At 53.4% G+C, this 23801-nt stretch overlaps 3 protein-coding genes across 3 annotated transcripts; 1 reads left to right on the top strand and 2 right to left on the bottom strand.

Moving 5' to 3' along the window:
* Positions 1 to 2711: 2711 nt before the first annotated feature.
* On the top strand, positions 2712 to 4567 carry J4E78_009238 (uncharacterized protein; the record flags this gene model as incomplete). Its single annotated transcript, XM_049369831.1, has 5 exons — positions 2712 to 2973; positions 3124 to 3215; positions 3265 to 3349; positions 3405 to 4076; positions 4143 to 4567. 5 exons carry the CDS (start codon positions 2712 to 2714, stop codon positions 4565 to 4567), a joined length of 1536 nt encoding a protein of 511 aa, XP_049218461.1.
* A 1488-nt stretch (positions 4568 to 6055) lies between these two features.
* On the bottom strand, positions 6056 to 7777 carry J4E78_009237 (uncharacterized protein; the record flags this gene model as incomplete). The annotated part of the gene is made up of 1 exon (XM_049369830.1): positions 6056 to 7777. One exon carries the CDS (start codon positions 7775 to 7777, stop codon positions 6056 to 6058), a length of 1722 nt encoding a protein of 573 aa, XP_049218460.1.
* A 3685-nt stretch (positions 7778 to 11462) lies between these two features.
* On the bottom strand, positions 11463 to 23531 carry J4E78_009236 (uncharacterized protein; the record flags this gene model as incomplete). The annotated part of the gene is made up of 2 exons (XM_049369829.1): positions 11463 to 23446; positions 23528 to 23531. 2 exons carry the CDS (start codon positions 23529 to 23531, stop codon positions 11463 to 11465), a joined length of 11988 nt encoding a protein of 3995 aa, XP_049218459.1.
* Between the last annotated feature and the right edge of the window lie 270 nt (positions 23532 to 23801).

Raw genomic sequence — 23801 nt, 5'->3', positions numbered from 1 at the left:
CATCATCAGGGACAGCGATAGCCAGACCCAAAGGCCCCGCGAGTACGGCTACTGCTGTTATCATAAGATCCATGCGTTGGTCGTCGAGCAGTGGACGGGAAACAAGCCAGCACGCCTCTGCCAATCATTCCCGGATCGCGTGCCCGTTGCAGGGCCATGGCTACACCATGAAATGTACTTCGCACAGGAGTATACACCTAGCCTGTGTAGCCAATTATCTGTTGTCTTAATAATAGAAGTCTGGAGGCCGTATAGATCAAGAGGGATCGGTAGTTTGCATCTCGCAGGGAGGTGCTTTTCGTCGGCATCATTCGTGCTTCGTTCTCGCACCTTGCAACGTACTAAACTGCGTCTCTATTCTCTTCGGATCGATCGAATATGTGTGGATTTAGTTTACATCAGTACTAGCTTAGCACGTTTCGTTCTGCTTTTCTGGTTCATGGCTTTTGTATCGGCTATCTTTCTTGTTGTACCCATATCTATTCAAAAGCCTTCTTCTACGCCCAGGTGCTCTTTTCTTTGACTTCGATAGTAGGGAGAAGACGTCCACGACTTCGAGTATAGTCATCATGGATAAATCCACCTCTGCCTCTACAATTCACTGTCCTTTTCGTCCTTTGATTGTGAAACTTCCTTTGCTACCTCTTGGTCTGACTAGGTCGCTGTGATGGTTTGGTGATGATACAAGGACGTCTTTTACTCGCGTAGAATGAGATACCAGGACTGCCAACTTCACTGTCATGATATGATCAATATGAAACTGGAAGTTACTGGAAATCCACAGCTTTATACGCCGTCTTACCATCAGGTGCGGCAAATATTCGTGAGACTTTTGGCACGTGAGTTCTGCTTCTGTGCAACTGATCCTGGTGATGCCAAGTCAACATCAAAGCTATCGCAATCATATCGTGTACTACAGTGCAATCTTAATGACTGGCCCGAGTTACTTAGGTCAGACTAGGCTCTAGTCTAGTTAAAGGCGCACTCTATTGCTAGTGATGCCAAGAGCATCACGAATTGTCACTGCACCTGATGGTACGCCTCTGAAGAGGCTTGCTGTACGAGCAATTAACAGAAAGCTTACCAAGAGCGGGTTATTTTTGCGCAGATGTGAAGATCACGTGAACGCACCGGTGTGTTAGCACCGGGCGATCTACATGCCGAATTGATGACGGCGAAGAGGCGGGGAAATCGGTCCGCCTAGGGCAACGGCCAACCTCAGCAACGAAAGCGAACGCGAAAGTTTGGATACACATTTGCATGGGAGGGTGGTAGAGCTCTTCTACGCTCTGATTGGACGCCAGAATACGCGCGATACGGTGGGCTAGAGTTTGTCGAGACGAGAACTGTCCTACAATCGCCAAGTGCCACAGTGCTGTTGAAGATATGCCAGTGAGCATTTCCTTGTGGTATGTACTACGTGGTGAGTGTGGCTGGCCATGTGCTTGGGGTTTGGGCTTGCTGCGCGACATCTCGGTCTGTCTTAACGGCGCTTACTTCTTCGTTGCCTGGTTGGACGCGTGGACATGTCCATGTACTAGGGTAAGCGACGAGGCGTCTTTCGCATCGGTTATGTGGTTTGTCCATGGGTCCTCCATGATAAGGTGCTTACGATGCGTTTGTTGGAGGACCAAGAGGGAGGAAGGTGGTGCAGCGATATGTCAGAACATCGTGATCCGGTGTGGGCAGCCATACCTCCTTGCTTGTGGAGTCCTTGCTGCAGGTTCTGACTGTCGCAAAGTTGGGTAGCTGCGCCGCCAGTCGTGTGTCGTATCCATCGACTTCATATTGGATGAATCAGCAAGGATCATAATGATGGAGAATGGCCAGCGAAGGATTCAAATTCGGGTACATTCCCGTGCTGGTGCAGCAGCCTCGCGTAGAGTAGAGATCTCGGTTAAATGAACGGAAGACGGAAGAGGCGTCAGCCGCAGCAAGGGTCCAGCAGCTCCTTCTTGCACCTGCCTCTCTTTAACGACCTGGTTACACAAACATATCCATCGTGCACCGCGTGCACCGACACGAAGGACGATTGTCTGTCATCGTCGGAATGGCGCGTGCGGTCCGTTGCCAGGGTTCTGCTGATGCCCCTCACCGACCGTGCTCACCAACGCCCGCGCAGGGTAATGATCCTTCCGAGCCGCACATACGCGTCAGTCTAGGCTGCTTGGTGAAGCACTTCGGGCGTACTCCCCGTACTGTAAGGCCATCGATTGGATCGTCTCTCACCGTCAAAGATAAAGATTGGTGACGCTGAGGCATATTCAGCAACCTCGACAAAGAACATATGAGGTACTCGCTAAGAATGTCCGGTTTGTTCCCTTGGCCCAGTGATCTGACGTCGAGTACGAATGGAGTGCTGAGGGCTGAACTCAATGTGTGACCCCGAGACACAAACGGTCAGGCTTGGCCTGGGGATCGTCGAGCGCTTTGCCCGTCAGACCCTAGCGGTCAGTAGACGGCTCCATCGCTAACAGCGCGACCGCCGGAACCAAGGATCCGCTCTGTGTATACACCGTATCAACCGTATAGAGCGAAGCGCACCAATGATCCTGGCTTTTCTAGACCAGGGGAAACATTCTCGGTATATGTAGAAGGACGACCACGTCGCGACTCCATCCGCCACTCACCGTCCACCTTTTCGACACCAACACGCAGCACCCGCAGGTGACATATCGAACCTAAGGGCATCCCCACTGCTTACCTCGAAGATGGCCGCCAAATTCGAAAACATCAACACCTCCGCGGTGCCTCCTACACAGGAATCTACGATGATGGACAGCCAAACTATGGCGCAGTTGATGCACACGCTGCAGACTGTGGCTATCGCAACCCTCTTTTTCGCAGTCTGCGCATACGCTCCCAAACTTAAACGAAAGGCCCAGCTGGGAAGCCTGCCGGTTCTCGGCGGAGAGACCGGAGAGAAACACCGACAGGCATATCTCACCAATGCTAAGAAGATGTATGAAGATGGTTACGCCAAAGTAAGCTAATCGTGGTCTTTTGAAATGCTCTTACTCACAGCGCTGCTAGTTCAAAGACTCGGTGTACAGAATTGTAGGAGAGCAGGGCATGTTTGCATATTCCAAGAAAAAAGAAAGCGCATCGCTCATACCTCTCTAGGCGAAGACAATATCGTCATACCCTCAAGTCTGCTCCCAGAGCTGCGAAAACTCCCAGATGATGTTCTCAGCTTCCCTGCCGCCGTCAAGCAGGTATGTAGACGTGAGCAATTAAGGTCGAAACAAAGCTAACCGCCTATAGCTCATGGAAGTCAAATACACCAAACTGCAGGTTGAGGGAGCGACCGGTCTTCATTCGGTCAAGCATGACCTCACACCAGCACTACGTAGGTCGAAACGAACAACGCTGCTCACGAGCTGGTGAAGCTGATATTATGGCAGCTCGATTAAACCCAACAATCGCCACGGAAGTCGACATCGCTCTACGAGAGTCTATGCCCCCATGCGAAGAATGGACGGACGTTTACATTTTCAAAGAGCTCGTCGATGTCATTGCAAAAGTCTCCGGTCGCATTTTCGTCGGACCAGAACTATGTCGCAACCCAGAATACATCAAGCTCGGAACGAACTACACAATGGATCTCGTGGCAGGAGTCACAGCTTGCAAGAAGGTCCGCCCATGGCTGAAGCCGTTCCTGTGTCCCCGCCTCCCAGAGATCGTCAAGCTTCGCAAGATCGAACAACAACTGAGCGACTTTCTGCACCCAATCGTAGAGGAGAGGATGACCGCCAAGGCGAAAGATCCGAATTGGCAAGAGCCAGACGACATGCTGCAGTGGATGATCACGAGGGGTAAAGGTAAAGACACGATCGACGAAATTACCAGGTTCCAACTCGGTCTCATCTTCGCCGCCATCCACACCACAAGTATGACTGTCACCAGCATCATGCACACACTCGCCGTCACGCCAGAGTACATCGATCCTCTCCGTGAGGAGATCCGCAATGTCATGGCCAACAACGATGGAGTCATTACTTCCCGCGCTCTGCAACAGATGGAGAAAGTCGATAGCTACATGAAGGAAGTCATCCGATTCTACCCAACAGGCTACAGTAAGTTAAATCCTGTCGATATGCATCACTCTTGGAGAATATCACAACTAACCCTACCCCCTCCAGCGGCCTTCAACCGCCGCGTCCTCAAAGGCATCACCCTCAGCAACGGCCAATACATCCCACCCGGCGTCACCATCGAAGTCCCCTCGGCAGCCGTCTACCTCGACGAAAAGAACTACCCCTCCGCCGACGAATTCGACGGTTTCCGCGCCTACAAGGCACGCCAGAGCGGCAAAGCAGCGGACATTGCACGCAACCAGTTCGTCACCACCAACGAGACTAACCTCAACTTCGGCTACGGAGCCCACGCTTGCCCGGGCCGCTTCTTCGCTGCCAATGAGATCAAGATGATTTTGGTTAGGCTGATCCTCGAGTATGATGTTAAGATGCCGAATGATGAGAGGGTGAGGTATCCGATGGTTGATGTGAGCACGCAGAGTATGCCTGATCCGACGAAGGCGTTGAAGTTTAGGAAGGTGCAGATTTGAGTGCGTGGGATGGTGTTGGTTTGGATCATATGCACATGACAGGGAAGAGCATGGAAGCAGGTCTAGAGACGGTTTTTCTACTCGGCTTGTGTAGCGACTGTTGCGATGGGTCGTTGTTTCTGCTGCATACCTTTCTCTCTTTTGCGACTTCCTCTTTTCTGATAGCTCGATATCATTCCTCTGGCCAAGAAGCGCCATGATTTCATTCCACAACATGTGTGTCCGCTTCCTCACATCCACCCGATTACGCAGTATCTCCACGTACTTTGATGTCACCCGAAGCTACCACATCACGCCTTCCGTCCCCGATACAGTCATCGATGGCATTCTGAACCTCCCGGGTGACCTGGCCTAGGACAAAAGATACATGTCAGCGTCTTCAATTCCAGATACCCAAACAATACCCAAACTAGTTTTTGGAAACGAGAAGAAATAAAAACATACCATCCCCACTGTTATTCTCACTCACGGTACCCCAGCCCATACACCCAATCACTCCGATGATAAGTCCGATGACATTTATCCCAACGACTGCTAGACTGGTGACGAGGATGAGTAGAAGCATGCCGGGGATGTTGGTAGTAGAAGAAGCGTTTTCGTTGACGTTGGTTGGGATGTCAACGGGTATTAGCGCGGTGGAGAGGTGGTCTGATGGCATGGTCGGCCGTTTGGTAGATTAGTGGATGATGATGGCGATGGATTCGTAGGTCGGTAGGATTGCTCGACTCGTAGGTCGAGAAACGAAAGAGCGGAGAATTGCGATAAATAAAGTAAGATGATAGCGATGTAAACGATCGATCTTCTTGCGTTACCCTCAGAACGAGCGTGATAAGCGGAGTGCCGATTTGCTGATATCTTTGGCAAACGAGCGTAATCTCACAAGAGCGACGGATACCGCGTTTCGCACACGCGAAGAGATGTGTTTTGTAGAACAGGCTGGTCATCGGTGTAGAGTGAGCGTGTCTGGGTTTCGTCTCAAGCTATGGTGGAGGCACTGGAACTGTCTTAGTCTTTGTCTGAGTTAGGATGCAACTTCAACGCCCTGGATTGGTTTGATGGAAATGATAGAAGAGGTATTATGTGTTGGTGTTCAAGGGTATTCTACGCTGGGGATGGAATATAACAGCTGATCATCTCCCAGCGCACTGTGGATGGGATTAGTATTTTACGAGGCCTAGGTTTGTTAGATTCTCTGCTAGAGACGGAGGCCGTGCGTAGAGCGGTGCGCACAGTTCTTGCTGATGGGATATGGGCAACGCGTCTACCAAGACAAGACAACAAAAGATCTCAAGTCACGAAGCCATGCAAATGGGAAAAGGATGCCTAAATCAAAATGTACATTGTGGGTATATTGTAATTATCATATCTTCCGACCAAATATTCCGGCGTTCATCATACGCTCATAACACGAGCATTCATCGTAATGAACCTCTACAGTTTCAGGTGCACGTGGCAACCTGAGACCCTCATATCGAGACTCTTCATCTCCTACTCCTCGCGTCCGCGCCTCCTGTTGTTATCAATAAAGACCTTCTTGAACCTAAAGTGGCACAAGTCCTTCGTAACCTGCCACGAGCTCTTCGCATTCTCAGCAACAAGCTGGCGTGTAGGCTTCTGGAACAACTGGTCAATCTCCTCAAGCGTGAGATCCTTGGTCTCAGGCATGAAGAAAATCTGGTAGAACCAGCCCAGCACGGCGATGCCGCCGTAGAAACCCAGCGCAAGACCAGTCTTGGTGAAGGTGTTTTGCATGCCGGTGAAGTTGTAGGTGACGATGAAGGAGGACAGGAAGAGCCATCCGGTGGAGGTGGTCATACCGTAGGAACGGAGGTAGGTGGGGTAGACCTCGGAGGGAATGACCCAGGTCAATGCGGCGTAGGAACCGAAGAACAGCTCGTAGAGAATGAGACCGGTGAAGTAGGTGCCGAGAGTAGCGCTCAGAGAATCCATGTGGTATGAGATACCGACAAGGACGAGACCGACCAGGAAACCAGGCAACATGGCAATGGCCCAGAAGCGACGACCGCAGGTCTCCATGAGGAAAATGGCGGGGATGGTACCGAGGAGGAGGGAACCGCCTCCGACAAGAGACATGTAGTTGGCGGTTACGGTGTCGAAGCCGACTTGGTGCATCAGGACGGACATGTAGTACATGATGGCATTGATACCGGTGAACTGGCCGAGGAAGATCATGATGTTGGCGTAGATGATGGCGCGGCGAGCACGCGGCTTTGTGAAGAAGTCCATCCATGGGAAGCGGTTGGTGCGTCCGGCAGCGACCTCAGCCTCTTCCATCTCAGTGCTGACCTTCATGACGAAGAACTCCTCGCGTGCCTCATGAGTAGCAGTGCCGCGAATGCGCTTCCAGACCTTGAAGGCCTCCAGAGGCTTGCCCTTGTGCATAAGGTAACGGGGAGATTCGGGCATGAAGAGGATACCGACACCCATGATGGTGGAGAAGACGAGGGAGCTTCCGAGGATGTAACGCCAGTTACCGGGCACAGTGATGAACATAGCGGCGACGGCGTAGCCAAGAACTTCTCCGAGGGCGATGTTGAACTGGTAGAGGGAGACGAGGTTACCACGAAGTCTGCTCTCGACAGTCTCAGCGACGTAGACGGGTACGGTACCACCTTCGAGACCGACACCAGCGCCGAGGATGACACGGGCAGCGACGATCATGCCGTAGTTCATGGATCCGGCTTCGAGCGCACCGCCGATGGTGTAGAGAATACACGAGATGATGATGGCCCAGCGGCGACCAAAGTATTCGTTGCATGGCGAGATGAGGAAGGCACCAGCGACGGCTCCGAGTGGCATACCAGAATTGACGAGCGAGTTTTGCTGGGCAGTAAGATGAAGGTCGTCGGGCAGTGTGAGGTTAGCACCAGAGATGAGCGACTGATCCAGGCCAGATAGCAGACCACCCATGGATGCGAACGCGACAATCATCCATGTGAAATGCTTGGGGTTCTTGAACTCGATGTCGAAGAAGCCCTTCTTGTAGTTGGCCTGCTCCAACTCCTTCTCAAGATCCTGGATCAGGTTCTCGGATTCCCATCCTCTCGCATCCTCGAGTTGTTCTGTCTTTGCCTTGGGTGCGGAGTAGTCCGGTGTAGGTGCGACCTGGATGTGGTCGGCTTTTTCGGTTTGCAGAGTGTGCTGCGGCGACGAGGTCTCCTCAACCATCTTGGTGTCCTTCTCGTCCATGATGGGCAATGATCAACAAGAGATCAACAGTGAGGAAGGGAGGAAGAAAAAGGGAGAAAGGCTGCAGCAAAAGGCTGGTATCTCACAACCCCCTCCCAAGCGGATGCATCTCCGCCCTTTATAAACCCCAGTGGAGACGACCCATGCCCATGGAGAAGCCTCCCCATGGCGCTCTCCATCCCACCACCAACGTGACGTGACGTACGCGTGGAGTCTCCATGGCACGAACGCGGCAAAAAATTTGCCTTGCGCGGATCGCAATGCCGGGGTAGTAAGCACCAGCGCAAAGCCGGTTGTTGCAGACTTATCATGGGCTGCCCAGGAAGAGTATAGACGGGTGGAGATAAACAAGCAAAGGACCGACCGCCTTGGTGGAGCTTGGCTGCAAAGAAGCTTCTAGCGCCCCACATGCGGCTCTGCGGTTGGGTCCAATATTCCTGCCGAGATACTCTCCGGACAGGTGTGGAAGGTCGCGCGTGTAGTCGTCTCGAGGAACTTTGGCATACCACAGCAAGACGTCTTTGTCGCTGGTATTTGAGGGTGCCAAGTTTGACATGAAGATAAGCATCGCGGAACATGCGGCAGTGGCGCATGGCGTAACGTTCGCGACCAGTTCTCGCTGTTCCCAAACTACCTAGGTACCAGGCATCTCGAACGGCCCAACCAATACCAAACTCTGCGCGCTACGCCAACAAACAACGCGCGCAATGACGTCGAACGCCCTCGTGATGTGTCAGGAAACGGCGCGAATAGCCAATTCCCCCAAGATCAGAAAGTCCATGCGTGCATCGGAATCGGAGCATGGGGAGAGGGGCGGGTTGGTGTGAAGGCCATGCATGCATATCCCCTCACCATCGGAGAAAACGCTTTACTTCGGCGCCCATGCCTGTTTAGGACGAGCCGGGAGGGCAGCGCAGAGGGCGCATACCTTACTAAAGTACGCCGTCCGACTTGTTCCGCTCCAGCCTCGTCTTCCCCCGGTTCTCCAGCCCGTGTTGTTGGGTAGGTGGGTGGAACCCGGGGTCCTCGCATGGCCTCGCATGGCTCTCGCATGGCGGGTTGGGGGCGCTTCGGGCAGAACCGGCGGCGCAGACATCACTGTTCAAGCATCCGGGAGAGAAGATGCTTAGCAGTTCTTATCGCTCCGACTGTGTTGTCGCTGATGTCGCATCTTGAGCGTTACTGTTGTCCCTCAGTTCCAACACAGACTGCGATATCGATAGCTGCGGCCAGGCATCAAACCAGCTCAGCATTGATCTCAAAGTCGGAGGTGGACCACATCGCTAAACCCACCACCAAAGCGCCAACATCGGACCACTCGACTCCCTCCGACATTCTAGAGCTCCGATCCAATACGCTACCGCAAGAACCAGTTAAAGCCATTAGCTAAACCAGTCTCCATCCGACGAATCCATATCAAGCATCGTGAACTGCATGTGCAGGCGGTGTACCTGGTCGAGAAGCTTCAGTGGAGTGTGCCTTGACTCGGGCACCTGGAAATCCCATACCATGGCCTTGGCTACCTAAACAAGAGCTTGCATAACACAATACTCGTGGTGTACATAGATCCACTCTGGGCTGGATCCCAAGAGTGATGTTTTGCTTTGCTCTCTTCTTTTTCGTGGTGATCTTGGTGGTTAAAACTCAACCCATCACAACTATCGCGTACTGTGACCTAGCACGGGATCAGTCCATTCGTATCTAGGGACGCAATTGTACTGGATTCTAGAGAGTAGGGCGTTCTGCCGTTACGACGCTACGAATCGCAGCATGTGTACGCAGCTGTACCTAGGTATCATCGCACAAAGAAAGTCTTCGCTGCACGTATATTGACTATCGCACGACATTCAGATAGGTCTGTTCGTGACGTAGCATCGTTCATCATGTCTTCTTTGTGCATTAAGTAGATTTCGAATCCGTACGAGGGGCTGAAGCAGCGTCTCTGCTGCAGCGACTTTGTGCCGCGACGCTCATTTGCCGCGTCATTGTACACCAACCAACCCCTTCCTCTTCCTTTCATAACACCACAGTTTGGCACCTTTCTCCCCTCCCTTTTGCTTCCCCCCTCAAACCCGCAATCCCATCTCCATCCTCCCCCTACAACTTCGACGTCTTCTCCTCCCTCCCCACCAACCCCGGATGCGCCACCCTAACCGGCCTTGTAACAGCATAAAACGCCATCCCCTTACTCTTCGTCGAAAACTGCACCTTGGACCCTACATGAAAGAACGCAAAATCCCCGGCTACAAGATGATGCGTAATCCCCGTTGCCTCATCCAGCACATCGATCTGACCACTCAGAACATATTTCGTCTCCTCAAAGTCATAAGAAGCCGGTTTCGAAGGCCCGGCTTCGATCTTGTAGAAGCCGGATGTTAGGTGCGCGGGTGAGGAGGGGGTTTGAGTACGGATGCTGGTGTGAGTTAGAATAGAGTTTAGATGATGGAGCGTGGCCTTGGAGGAACTGTGATGATGTAGAGCGACGAGCCACTCTCGATTCCTGCCGTATGTAATTGTTCTATACGCAAAGATGCTCCTCGAACGAGATGGATCGCAATCATTGCAGACGGGCTTGGATTGCTGGGGAGAGAGGGAAAAGGTGATGATGGGACAAGAGGGGGTGGCTTACGTGTGGAAGTCGGCGACGGTTGCGTTGTCGCCTTTTGGCAAGGGGATGAATTCATGGCCTGCACCTTTGATGACGGTGAGGGGGACGAGGGTTCCAGACACTGTTTGCACGGTGCGCGTTAGTAATACTGTAAGACCGCCACGTCGTTCCCATCGCATGAAATTTAAGCTTACTGTTTGGTGCAACCTGGATAATTTCGAGTGGTAGTAATAGCAAGATAGTATTTGATGTGAAATTAGTCCAGAAAGCACATTATAAAGAACCAAGATGATGTTGTTCGGTGCCTCTTCCCCCACAATGTTGTGGGATGCGATAGTTGCCCTAATCGGGTAAGCCGTGCCTGACTGCCCAGGTCAGGTAAGCCCCTCCATTGCACTTTCGACATGGTACGTAATGAGCGCAACACTTGAAACTGAAAGGAACATGCGTGGAAAGTGCGTACACTAGCTAGCGATGCGCTCCAGTATACCAGGCGAATATGACGACACCATTACTGCAACTCTCACGCAAAACATCCATCAAACTTCACGCCGTTCACAGACTCAAGAACAAGCATATCGAGTAAAGAAACTCATAACCTCTATCTAACACCTCACTAATCCTCTCACCCAGTCCACCCAACCAGTCTCCCATCAAGGTACAAGAAAGGACGACCCAGGCCTGCACTCCCAGATCATCCTCTTTCCCATCTGTTCGAAACCAGCCAGCTGGACCAGGCATTCCTGCATCATCACATCTCCATCTCATAAACTCGTGAAAAACTCCCTCCACTCCAATTTTGAACTGATATTCGTACACAGAGAGAGAGAAAAAGAAGAAAAAAAAAAAGAGCCCAGGGCATAAACCATCAATCACTACTCTTCTTCTCATCTACCAAATGCTCATTCCTTCACCCCTCACCTGAAAGGGTATAGTTCATATTCCCGGTACACACATACACGCCCCTTCCTGCGCCTGCAATGCAAAGAAGATCGTAATATGTAATCATCGAAAAAGCGATATTCGTGAGGTAAAGAGGCCGTTCGTTCGTTGTTTGTGACAGCGAGCGGGGTAAGTTTAGGCGAAGCCAAAGTACTCGCCACCAGCTGTCATGGCGGTGTAAAGGGCCTTGCGAAGATCTTCGTACGTCTCGTACTCAGGGAGGTCGAGTTCTGTCAGATTTGTTAGTATTGGGTTGAGACAAAGGGTAAGGGGGTATAGCATACGGTTGAAGCAAGTATGGCTAGATGGCAGACGATCCTTGCTGCCGTAATCGCGGTGGATATTGAACTTGGAGAAGCCGTTCATACCCTCGAGCTCCTTGAAACCATTGAGCGGCACCTTACTTGTACCAGTGACGAATTGAAGCAGCTTGGCTTGCTCTTCCTTCTCGAACGTTCGGACAGCGCGCCAGAACCACTGGATCTGTGGCGAGGCAGCTGTGTAGTTGTGGTACTCGGTGTTGTTCTTCCAGTCATCCACATTGATGTCAGGCAGACCGGAAATGAGAAGTTCGAGCTCCTGTTCGCTGAAGATGGAGACGAGCTCCGCCGGAACGATATCGTGGAAGCCCTTGAGGAAGTTCTCGAGCTGCTCTTGAACGGCGCCTACAAGACGGTGCTCAGTGATGAGGCGTACGTACTCGTGCTTGTTGTCTTCGGTAACGGGAATGTTACGGCCGTTTTCGATGAGGTCGACGGTTTGCATCTCTCCAAAGGCTTCGACTTCAACTGAGAAGGTTTCCGTTATGATATCCGTGATCTCGTTGTGAATCATCCATTCCAAGGACTTGTAGTACTCAAGGTCAAGCGTCTCCATATCCTTGAGGCTGACCTGCTTGCCCATGATCTGCTTGTAGACCGCTCGGCTGAAATGGCAGTCGAGGACGCGGCCTTCGTAAAGTGCTTTGCCGATGATCCGACCAATGAACTTGAAGAACATCAGATGCTCAGGGTTGATCGAACTAAGGCGATTGGGGTGGAATGTCGTGCGATCGGAAGCGACAGGTACAAAGAGAGCGTAGTCGGCGTTGAACATCTGGCGTGAGATAGACTGGAACCACTCGCGGGTAACACCACCAGCGTCAACACCTTCCTCGCCGTGGAAGCGGATGCTGAGCTTGCCGAACTTCATCTCATCGGCCGACTTGAAGTACAGCGACTTGAAAGAGTCTAGGAAGACTTGGTCTCGACGAACAGAGAGCTGGAGAGGCTGGTGTTGTTGTCGGTCGCCACCTCGCGAATGAAGCTTTCGGTTGAAGTAGTTGCGCTTGTTGTCGAACTCTAGCACCTTGGAATTTTTCACAAGTAGGGAAAAAGTTCCGCTCATCAACTTGGGGTTCTGGCGTACAAGATCGTTGAGAATCTTGCGGTGCTCTTCAGTGAAGTTGAAGAACAGGTTCTCCATCCTGCTCTCAGGTGGCGGACTAGACAAGGCGAACTCCTTGGGAAGCATCTTGGACAGAGGCATGTCCTTGAGTGTGGTGTTCTTGCAAACAACCATCAGACTCTCAATCAGCGGAAGCAGCGTAGTAGCAATGTTGAGCATGTTGCCGCGCTGGCGGATGACGGTGAGACATTCGCTGAGCTTTTCCCATAGTGGCGCGAAAGCAGAATCCTCGTATAGGGTCAACAGGATGTCTTCCTTCTGAGCGGGCTCAAGCGCCTCTGCAGCGGCCTCAGGCTTATCCTTGCTATCGCGCGACGGGTCGAAGAGGTAGTCGAGCGCCGTCAGGGCCCTCAGCAGCTTAGTTTGATCGGAGCTTGCTGGGGAGAACTTGGCAAGTGCGATGCCTTGGACGTCAGTAGGCGAACTTGCCTTTGAAACTTGAACTGTCAAGCTCGCAAGATCCTGAAGTGTTGAGCTAGCAAGATCCTTGGCAATACCAAGCAATTCTTGACCGAAGATCTCTTTGGCACCTGGGATGGGCGAGAGGTTGCTGATGACAGACAAAGTCTCCTGGAAGACCTTGCTGTTGCACTCCCGAGCAGCCAAAATCTTAGCGACGAGTCGAAGGTTGGCTTCAGGCACATCGGGTGGTGTGAGTGTGCGGTGCTTCTTCTTGTCCTCTTCGGCCTTTGACTCGTCAGGCTTGGAAGTACTGCCCTCGCCCTCAGTAGCGGTATCTGGCTGAGCAGTGTTCTCGGGAGCAGTCGTCATTTCCGTATCTTGACCTTCTGGGCGAGTCTCCGTGGTTGTGGTATCGGCAGGCTCATTGTCGGTAGTCTGACCCTCCGCAGAGGCCTCTGCCTCCTTCTTTGCGTCTTCAGCAGCCTTCTCCTTCTCCTTCTTGAGGACTTGTAGTGGTGCCGTGATGACCTTCAGCAGTGATGTTAATTGCTCCATGATGGTAGAGCTCTCAACGATAAGCTTACGGTCCAGCAAGGTGAGTAGCGCATTGACTGGGTACTTGTTCGCCTTGCTTTCCTTCGCCTTGCCCTTGCGGTTGGCACGATTCTTGAAACCGACGCCAGTCTCGTGCTCAGTAAGGAAGAACTGCCATACGGCAGGGTTCTTCTCCGTCAGCTGAGTAAGTGTGTTGAGACATTGCTGAACGACCATGAGTGGAGAGACATCGGCGTTGATCGATAGAGCGCCATTCTTGCGGGAGATCTTCGGGGTCTTGTCGGCTGGTTGCTGAGGCTGCTTTGCTCGGATAGACAACTGAGCAAAGCTCTTCTCGACTGCATTCACATCGGCGCTACCGTCTTGAAGAATGGAGAGCAGGATGCTAATGACCTCGGCGCGGTTTTGACGGTTCTCGCAGACATAGCGAAGGATGGAGCTCAGGCTACCCTTGGCGCTGCCCTGTTGTGGGATGAACATGAGCCTTAGGAGCGTGGCAACGCCTGCCTTGTCAAGCATTTGAACGCAAGGACGCGTCTTCTTCTTCTGTGAAGGGTCGTCTGGCTGCGCGCGGCGATCACGTCTATAGCCGAAGTCGTTGAACTGGTGTAGCCGGCGATCACCTCCCATTGCTCGAGCTTCCGCAGACATGTCAGGTGGAAGTTGGCGCAGAATGCTCTCATCGGTATCCATAAGTACAGCAGCTCGCAGATTGGGGTCCAGCGATGCGAAGAAGCTCGCAGGATCCATGTCTTCTGCCTGTGGAGGGGCGGCGCCAGCACTGCTTTGGTCGCGACGGCGGCGCTCTTCCCGCTCCCGGCGTCGACGCTCTTGCGCCTCCTCTGCAAGCAACTCATCTCGAATCTCTGGAGGAAGAGCAGCCAAGAAGTCTGGGTTGATGTCTGTAGGTGCCTCACCTACTGGACCTGCCTCCTCGGGCGCGGCCGGAGCTTGTGCTTGTGCCGGGGCTTGCGACTGCTGCTGCTCTTGTCGTCGCGCTTGAGCCCGTTGTTCGGCTCTACGTTCAGCTACCTGCTGCATCAAGACTTCCTCGCGCAGATCCTCGGGAAGAGCGTCTAGATACTCGGTGTCGATGCCCAAATCCGTGATGTCATACTCATGACCTCTAATCGTTGTTGTGACTCGCGGTGCTGGAGGCGCAGCAGGTTCCGCAGGCGCGGGCTCAGCCGCAGCGGAGGCGTCAGCGGGCGCTGACGAGGACTCTCCGACCTCAACGCCCTCCATAGCTTGCGCTTCAGGTGCAGTTTCAGCCTCAGTCTTTGGCTCGCTTTCTGCGGGTTCTTCTTGAGCGCGGCTCGCAGCCTCAGCAGCTTCACGTTCCTGTCGCTCACGATCCTCCTTCTCTTGTGCTTCGCGCTTCTCACGCTCTTCACGCTCCTTCTGCTCTTTCTGCTCCTGCTCTTCCTTGAGTTTGCGTGCGACCTCAGCCTGGCGTTCCTCCAGTCGCTTCTTCGCCGCTTCCATAGCAGGAGGAACCATGACTTTCAGGATGGAGTTGACCACTCGCTGGCTCTTCTCTATCGCGCCAGGACCGAACAGGATCCGGGCTTCTTCCTGCCAGCGCTGGCTGGTGTACGCCTTGACGAATGATACCGCAGAATGTGGGTCTTCGCGAGCAGTGCGTGATGTGTACGACTCTCGCATGCGAGCAATATCGCGTCGCATCCCGCTGTCGAAGGGTGGCATACCCATGGGGTTGGCGAAAGAAAGGTGCAATGCGCCTCCGTGCTGGTGTATTGTCGGGCCAGTAGTAGAGCTCATAGCGTTCAAAAGATTGCTGATGAACGAGACTGGGCTATCAGATTGGCTGAAAACACGGGGACCGCGACCTTCAATGGCATGAACCCAGTCGCTTTGACCTTCGTTGCGCGGTAGACCATCTCGTCCAGCAGAGCGACCGCCTCGCTGAAGCAGGGGATTGATACCATCGTCAGTAACACGAGGACCCGCACCAGGGCGATGCGAACGGTAAGCTGGTACAAGGATGCGATCACCTGGCCCTGCGGGGAACATCCATGGGCTGAGGCGGTGGGTATGTCGAACAGCAGGGGCTTGAGCGTCTTCCCAGCTACCTCCCCACCCCATCTCGGGCATAGCATCGTCTTCATCTTCCATTCCAGGATCGTAGTGAATTTCTTCATCGTACTCCTCTTCTTCCTCGTCCATATCTAGTTGGGTTAGCGACCGTGATAAGCGTTCTATCCTATGAAGCAACGGACCTTCTTCCGCCATCTCGTCATCTAAGAAGTCTTCGAGATCTCCACCTTGTTGACGCATTTGTTCAAGAAGCTGAGGAGGATCAAGGACAAAGCCGAGCGCGCCAGGGCCCATGTTGCCTTCGCCGTTGGGACCACCTGGGAAGTCGTCCTGGTCATCGCTCCAGTCATCTTCTTGATCTTCAGCGAGACTGGCGTTCTCGTCGTCACCAGTGACTTCCTCCATAGCATCCATGGCCTCATCCATGTCGTCCATATCGTCGTCACCTCCATCGTCCATGTCATCCATGTCATCTTCGTCGTCATCCTCGTCGTCTTCCGAATCGTCATCAGAGTTTTCATCTGAATCAGAGCCCATCCCCATTTGGTTGCCGTCGTCGTCAACCTCGATCTCGACATCGATGTCGCCGGGGAGACCTTCGATAGGACCCATACCGTCAATGTCCATACCCATCTCCCCAAGGATCTCTTCGTCGTCATCAGAAACAACATCGTCGTCACCGATGTCAGCCTCGTCGTACTCCATATCATCCGCATAGGGATCGTCGTACATCATTTCTTCACCCTCGTCGTCTTCAGAGTCTTCGTCAGATTCCGAGTCGCCAGTTTCAAACATGCCGAGCGTGGAGTTGCGGAACAGATCAGGCGTCTCTTCGCGTGTGTTGTCAACAAGATCGTCGTCAGATGCTGTCGAGATCTCGTACTCGTCGGCGGAGTCTGGGGCTGAACCAGTATCATAGTGCATGCTCAGATCCATGGCTACGTAGCAAAGCCACTTCAAAGGCTTGAGGATGTACTTAACCACTCGCTTAGCATTTGGGAAGTTGAGATCAATGTCCGAAATCGCTGTTGTCAGGATGGTGACAAAGTTCTTCTCGTACATAATCTTAGCCATCTGCTTAAGGTTGGGTGTCAGATCGGCGTTCTGAGTAAGCATCTCTCCATTGGGACGCTGCGACACCATCCTACTAAAGATGTCGGCGATGCTCAACAGACGAGAGTACTTCATGTCGAGTGGTTCGTCCGAAGCGTTTGCATCCTTGAACGCCTTCAGGGCATGCTCAAGGACGAACTTGCGTACGAAAAGCAGGTCTGGTTCAGTTTCCGTATATGGCGACAGTGGTACGTCGGTTTTCGGGAGAACAAACTCTCCCGTCTTGTTGCACAGTGAAACGATGACGTCGATGGCGCAATTCGATGTCGCCAGCTTCTTCTTGAACGCGAGATCACCTTCATGGCTCAAGCTGCCGATGGGAACCACGTTGTTGAGAAGATAGTTCAGGACACCGGAACGCGGCTTTGATGGTGTCACGGTGTAAGGGTCTGCCTTCCTGGAGAAGTTGATGAACTCAATCTTCGTGCGGTTATAGCTCTGCAGAAGCTCAGCCAGACACTTCAAGATGAAGCAGCGGTAGATGTAGATTGGGTGTGCTTCAGCCTTGAACACAGGCTTCTCGGGCTTCGCGGATTCTGTAGGTGCGGCAGCTGGGGTCGCGGTGGCGGCGTCTGAGCTCGACTCATTGCTTGCCTGTCCTTCAGCTGCACCCTCTACGGGCTTCTCTGCGGGCTTTTCGGTAGGCTTAGCGGGCTCAGGCTTATCTTCAGCCTCCTTGTAGGCTAGCAACTCGCAGAGAAGGTAATGGATAACACCATCGGGGTTCTCAACTACAGGCACCTTGAGATCAGAAGTCTTTGTTCGCTCAAGGAACGGCTGCTTAGGCGCTTCGCTAGACTCCTTGGGTTTATCGGCCTCAGCAGTAACCTCTGAAGACTCAACGACACTTGTTGGCTCAGTTGACTCAGTTGGTTCAGTCGGAGGTGGGTCAGTCTTCTTAAGGATAAGAGTCTGCGGTCGCTGATTAGGATCGAACCCTTTAAGTTGAAGCTTCTCGTTGGTGACTTCCACGAAGATCTCAGGCGCACGGATGGCTAGCGCGTACATCTGGCGAGTGTAGCCAGTAGTGTCTGTCTGCCTTCGGTCGCGCGACTCAAACATCTGCTGGATCTCGGTACGCATAATCTGTCGAATCATCTCGTCGTCTTCAATCATGTGACGAAGCACAATCATGAAGGCGCTTCGAAGGCCCTCATTGGTGATACCAGCAAGCTGCTTTACCATGAGGAACAGACGTTGAACGTTGCGCTTCTCCGCAAGACGCGTGGCAATCTTACGCGTCCGAGTAAGCATGGCTAGTACTCGTGTCACAGACAGAGCCAGCGACTCATCTTTGCCGATGCGAGGCAACATCTCGATGATTGCGTTGAAAAGCAGATCCTTCTCCTCGATACTGACGATAGGTTGCGGTAGATCGTCGACCGTGGTCTCTTCCTGGGACTCTTCTGTCGGCGGAGTCCATTGGACTTGATGCGGAAGTTGATCTTCAGCCAGTAGTCGTTCGACGATAAGCAAGACCTGACCAATCCAAGGTGATGAATCCTCTGGAGACTGATCTGGGAAGATTTTGATGAAGCCCAACAAGGTAGTGAAGTGTTCCTTCAGCTGTTCAACGATAACGTCGTAAAAATCCTTTTCTTGAAGCACCAACGCTAGGAGATGGGCCGAAGCTGCTATCTTCTTGCTCTGGGTTCGGAAGTCATCTTCACTCTGCAGCGACATGAGAGACTGCACAAGCATCATACCGATCTCGGCACGCATCTCGGGTGGGTCGGGCGCTTTTGAAACAGCGGCAATAATGAGATCTGCCAGCTCAAAGGTGACATCATCGTGCGAGTTGAGCATATCGAGACATCGATCAACGAGGTTCTGACGGAGCTTGGCTCGCTGCTCATCCAGCTGGTCTATGGCAACGAGCTGGGTCGAATTGCCGTTAGCCATCCGCTTCTGATAAGCGAGAGCGTCCTGTGGCGCGGATACTTGACTTGACTGATCACCTGGTACAGGTGTAGTAGACGTAGGCGCATCTGGTTCTGCAGTCGAAGCGTCGGCGTCTTCCATATGGACAGACTGTGTCTCCGGGTGCTCAGAACCATCTTCATCCCGCGTTACTTCGCTCCCTGTCATGCTAGCGTCGTCTGGGTGCTCGGGAACCACCACTTCAGCTCGACTTGGTGAAGCGGATGGCGGGCCTCGCGCTTGGATCTCATACTGTGGTATAGGATTTCTTGACGCACTTGGACGGATTTGGTTCTTGCAATACTCCTCCGCCATGTTGAAGTTGTCGCAGCATCGATACAAGGCTTCTTCAGCAAGGCTCTCCTCGTATCCCTTGTCTTTCAAGCGCGGCAAGTGGTCTCCGTTTCGGGCAGTCCAAGGCTTGATTATGGGCTTGCTACGCTTTGGAATCTTGTCGATGCTCTTGTAAGCTCCATGCTCACCTTCGCACTCGAGAACAGATTTCAGTATGTTGACAGACGTCTTCACCAACGACGTAGTAGCCTTATCCATGAGATCAGAATTCCAGATCTTTTCCACAGGCACGATGACGGCGTAGCGTATTTCAACAAGGAACTGAGCGGTCAAGAAGTGATCAGCCCGCTCCCGATCGCGGTCCGGCCGGGTTTGCATCGATGACGTTTGTGGCGACTCTGAGATGACTTTGAAGTTGATGATCTGGGAGAAGAAGGCCAGAATGATCTTGATTCCTCCGAGAGAGAGGTTGAGCACTCGCTTTGACTCCTCACTAGTATCTTCTGCCTGCTTCTGGGTGATCTCAAGCGCCGATTCGTAGAACTGGTTGAGGATGTTCGCCAGAACATCGAATCCACCGAGGTTGCGGAATGACACAAGCAACAGCGTCAACGCTTGCGATCGATCGAGGTTCACCTCCACGATAAGCTGTGACAGCGAAGTAAGAATGATGATCCAGTACGCATAGCGGTCTTCGATGATCTCTGATTCCTTGGGACCTTCGTACTCGAGCTGGTCAATGACTGCCTGGGCAAGCTGGTCTGACACGACCGTTGCACATTGCCTCTGGTAAGCCTCAAGACTGCGGCGGAACAAGAGTAGCTTGCCAAGCGACTGGAAGAACGGTGCGACTTCCATCGGTATCCTACTAAGCAGATTGCGGAGAGTTTGCGTGTTCTTGAATTGTGCACTGTTCTGACTTGGAGCCGTGGTCTCCGAAGCCGTGCCAGAGGCAGCAGCGTCTCCGTTGGCAGGTGGTTCGGTCGCACTGTTTCCAAGGCGGAACACGTTGTCGGCTTCATCATTGCCGAAACCAGAACTGGTAATCCGCGTTTCCTTCTCCCATTCTGTGGGCATGTTGCGCTGGAGCAAAAGCTCTTCCCAAACACAGCTTCGATGCAGCTTTCCGAGACTGTCCACAAGACGTGCGTACATGTCCGCAAGATTGACTTGACTAGAGACATTGTGAGAGGAACGGGTGGTGTACATCTGGCTCTGGAAGGTCAAGGTCATGGCTCCGACGAGGGTATGGGCCGACACTAATGCTTTGACGTATTGTGTACCTTGCTGCATGTGCTCTGGGCTCTGGGAAGTACCAGTGCTTGTGAAAGGTGCGAAGAAGGCTTGTTTGCCGGTGTGATCGAGGAGTGGTTGCAGGCGCTCCAGGGCCACTTGTGTCCGCTTGATCAGAGAAGGCACCGCGATATGGGGCTTCTGCTCAACGAGTACCTGGACAACGTGGCCAAATTGCTCGCACATGCTGCGGTACTCGCTTGCTTTTGGGTCTAAGCAAGGGAGACTTGAAATGTCAAGGATAGAATCTACACCATCAAGCTCGACGTACGCAGCGCACATGGCGTGGTTTGAGAAGAACCCAGAGAGAAAACGGCAGAGTACGCGGATGTACTGACCGGTGGTAGGGCCCTTGGTGCTGTCCTCAGTTTCGGTGATTTGACTGTAAGTGACTGGTTCGTTAGCAGTCTCATCAGCATCTTTCATCTCCACATCAGTGCTTGTGGTCCCTGATGCTTGAGCTGTACTTTGCTGCGAGCCTGATGCAGAAAGCGCTTGGCGGCCGCCTGCTACAGTGAGCTTTCCAGCAGCATCCTCGGTCCAGAGCTTGGCTCCTACACCTTCCTTCTCGGCCTTGTCGGCGCAAAGTTGGACCACACGCGCGATCAGCTCGCTTAGACAGGCGAGAACGCGTGCCTTTAGAGGAGGGTGATGACGCACTAGCTCATCGAAAGAGTTTCCGATCAGGGTAGGCATCTCCGTATCAGCGTCAAGAGCTTTGATGTGAGCAGGACTCTCAAAGATCTCGAAGAATCGCTGGAGGGCCGTCGATGACTGGAACAGCTTCATACCAGCTTCAGCCAAGCAGATACCGTCGAAAGCCGGGGGCAGTGTCGAGATGGCTTCAGCTACAGGCAAGATACCCTCGGCAAGTGGCCTTCCGCCCTCCCTAGGAGCGTATGTCGTTGGTGTTGAAGCACTGGGGTCATTGTTGGCTGCAGCCGTCGATTCTGAAGCAGGCTCTCCCGCGACTGTCTCCAAGAACGCATCGCTAAGACCTGCCTCGGCGATGACTTGATAGCTAGTGGGTTCATTGTTGATGAAGCTGGTAAGGATTGTGACAGCCATGCTCCAAACAGTTGAGCCGAACGTCTTGGCGTTCGATAGCACAGTGCGCAAGCTGCTGAGCAGCTGTTGTGAGTCAAGCAAGTTTCGCATCAAACGATCGAAATTTCCGCCTGTATGCGACATCATGTGGTTGAGGAACTTGAAAAGCCAGCGTAGACTCTGCTGGTGATAGAACGGGATTTGATAATCAGTAAGCTGAGTCTTGTACTCCTTGGGCATACCCTTGTCCTCCTCTGCGAGCTTCTTGGAGGTGTCGACCTCGTATTGCATCAGATCAGCAATGATTTCGAGCCCCTTCGCAGCCACGAGGGCTGAGAAGGCGTCTCGCAGGTTGTACACAAAGGTATCAAGGAAGTTGAGGATCTTGGGGTGGTTGCGCTCTGCCTTTGCTGTACGCAGCTTGAGAACATCGACAAGAATTTCCAGGAGCCCCGCAGCCACCATCTGCTCACCAGTGCGTGTTTGAGACGTCGGCAGAGTATTCAGCAGAGAGAACAAAGCGTCGCGCCACTCGTCCTCCTCGATATCATCCGGGTTACCAGTTTCCTCGCCAAGGCCAGCAACCAGCTTGCGCACAACGTAGAACAACACACCGTGGTTGACGTTGACACTAAGGGCAGTGCAAACATCAGCCGCTTTAGACTTGTGCTTTGCAAGAGCCTCAAGCGCGCTCATGGTATATGTCTGCAGCTCCATCGAAATGCCAGTCTCGCCGTTTCCAGGCGGATGGACGAGCTCAGAGAGTTGGTAGGCAAGTTGCAACCGGCGTGGTTCGTCTGCATCTTGCTGACCCAGCTTGGCCATGAACTCCTTTTCGACGTGTACGTAACCGATGTTCGCAATGGACAGTAGACGGATGGCAACTGCACTGTCGCGCCCTGTGCGTCCCTCGTTGAACATCTTCGCGATGCGGAGCTTGTGCAGGAATTCGTAGTGCACCGTCTCCGGTAGACTTGCGAGTCCTTCCTTTATGAGGTCGTGTATGTCGGTCTTGTGTACCTTGTCCGCTGACAGCTGGAAAGTCTTGGGCCCGTTCGTTGTATTACTGGGCTGTCCGGGAGTGAAGGCAGGTGTGCTCGGCGAATCGGTAGCGGGTGCAGGCTGGGGCTGTCTCGGTGTTCGGTTGGGTCCCATGCTGGACGTCCTCCGTACGGGAGTCGGCGTGGTGGGTGCGGGTGCCTCTGTAGATGCCTGCTTGCCGCTCTCCGCTTCGGACGAGGGGGTGGGCTCATAGTACGAGATGAGGACGCCTCCGAACTCCTGCTTCATCGATGACTCGGACAGAGAGTACAGAGCGACTAGGTCGGACGGACTGACCTTATCAGTGCTGCCAGCGCGGTCCTTGCCCTTGCCTGCTGGAGTACCGAAGACCGGTGCTGCCGTTGCGGGGCCTTTTGCGAATGGGCTAGCCAGCTTCTGGACCTTGTCGAGGTTGATGTTGTAGTGGCTGGAGAGAAGGGACGGGTGCAGGGTGGCCGGGGCCAAGCGCATGCGTGCGGCAGCATAGCGCTGTGCGAGGCGATGGCCTAGACGAAGCGTGGCCTTGAGGAGGGATGTGGAGGTCGTGTTCAGCAGCTTGTCCAGGCGCTCACTGCTGGAATACAGACTACGGTTCCCGCAGTTCTCCAGGAGCATCCGCGTGAAGTTGAGGATCTGCTCGACCAGCTCGCGATCGCCATCCCGGGATACGTGCAGGGTATCCAGGACGGCATCGGTCGTGGTTTGCTCAGAGCTGGTGCTTCCTTCCTCGGCATCGCCCTTGAGCAGCAGCCGGCGCTGGAAGGCCTGTGTCTGGGGCCCGTCTACCAGGCCATATTCCTTGTTGAAGAGCTCGAGGGTGTGGTCGAAGCGGTTCAGGGCGGGGATCCAGTGGTATGCGTCACCGCGGGGAAAGGGCCAGTGCCTGGGGAACGAGGCGAGATGTGCGGGCAGCTGGAACAGCGGTATTGACTCGGTCGCCTTCACAAAGTCTGCTATCATCGGCGACTACGCGCTGTGTTAGCAGTGGCGAGGGCGGGGAGCGCGGGGAGCTGCAGCTTACCAGAGTCGACTCATGTCGCGATGTAGCCTGTTTCTTGATCTTCATGTTTGCGCCGGGCGCTCGGAAGACGAAGCTTGCTCACATGCAAGCTCTATGAAGCCGGTGTCGAGCGAGCAGTGGTTGCGTGTAGGCGGTCGGATAGCACGGCGCCGTGTCCGTGGCGTGAGAGGATGTCGAGAGGCAGGCTGCGATTGCCTTTACCGGAAGCGCAGAAACCCAAAGTGGCTGCGGCTTTAGTGGAGCGAAAAGCGGGGTCGTGATGATGTATGTCGTCGGTGGGTCTG

Source organism: Alternaria triticimaculans (genome assembly GCF_023758025.1).
Source record: "Alternaria triticimaculans strain BMP 0046 chromosome Unknown scaffold_19, whole genome shotgun sequence".
Lineage (NCBI taxonomy): Eukaryota > Fungi > Ascomycota > Dothideomycetes > Pleosporales > Pleosporaceae > Alternaria > Alternaria triticimaculans.
The sequence above is the reverse complement of the archived record's forward strand: the minus strand, read 5'-3'. Positions and strand labels throughout refer to the sequence as shown.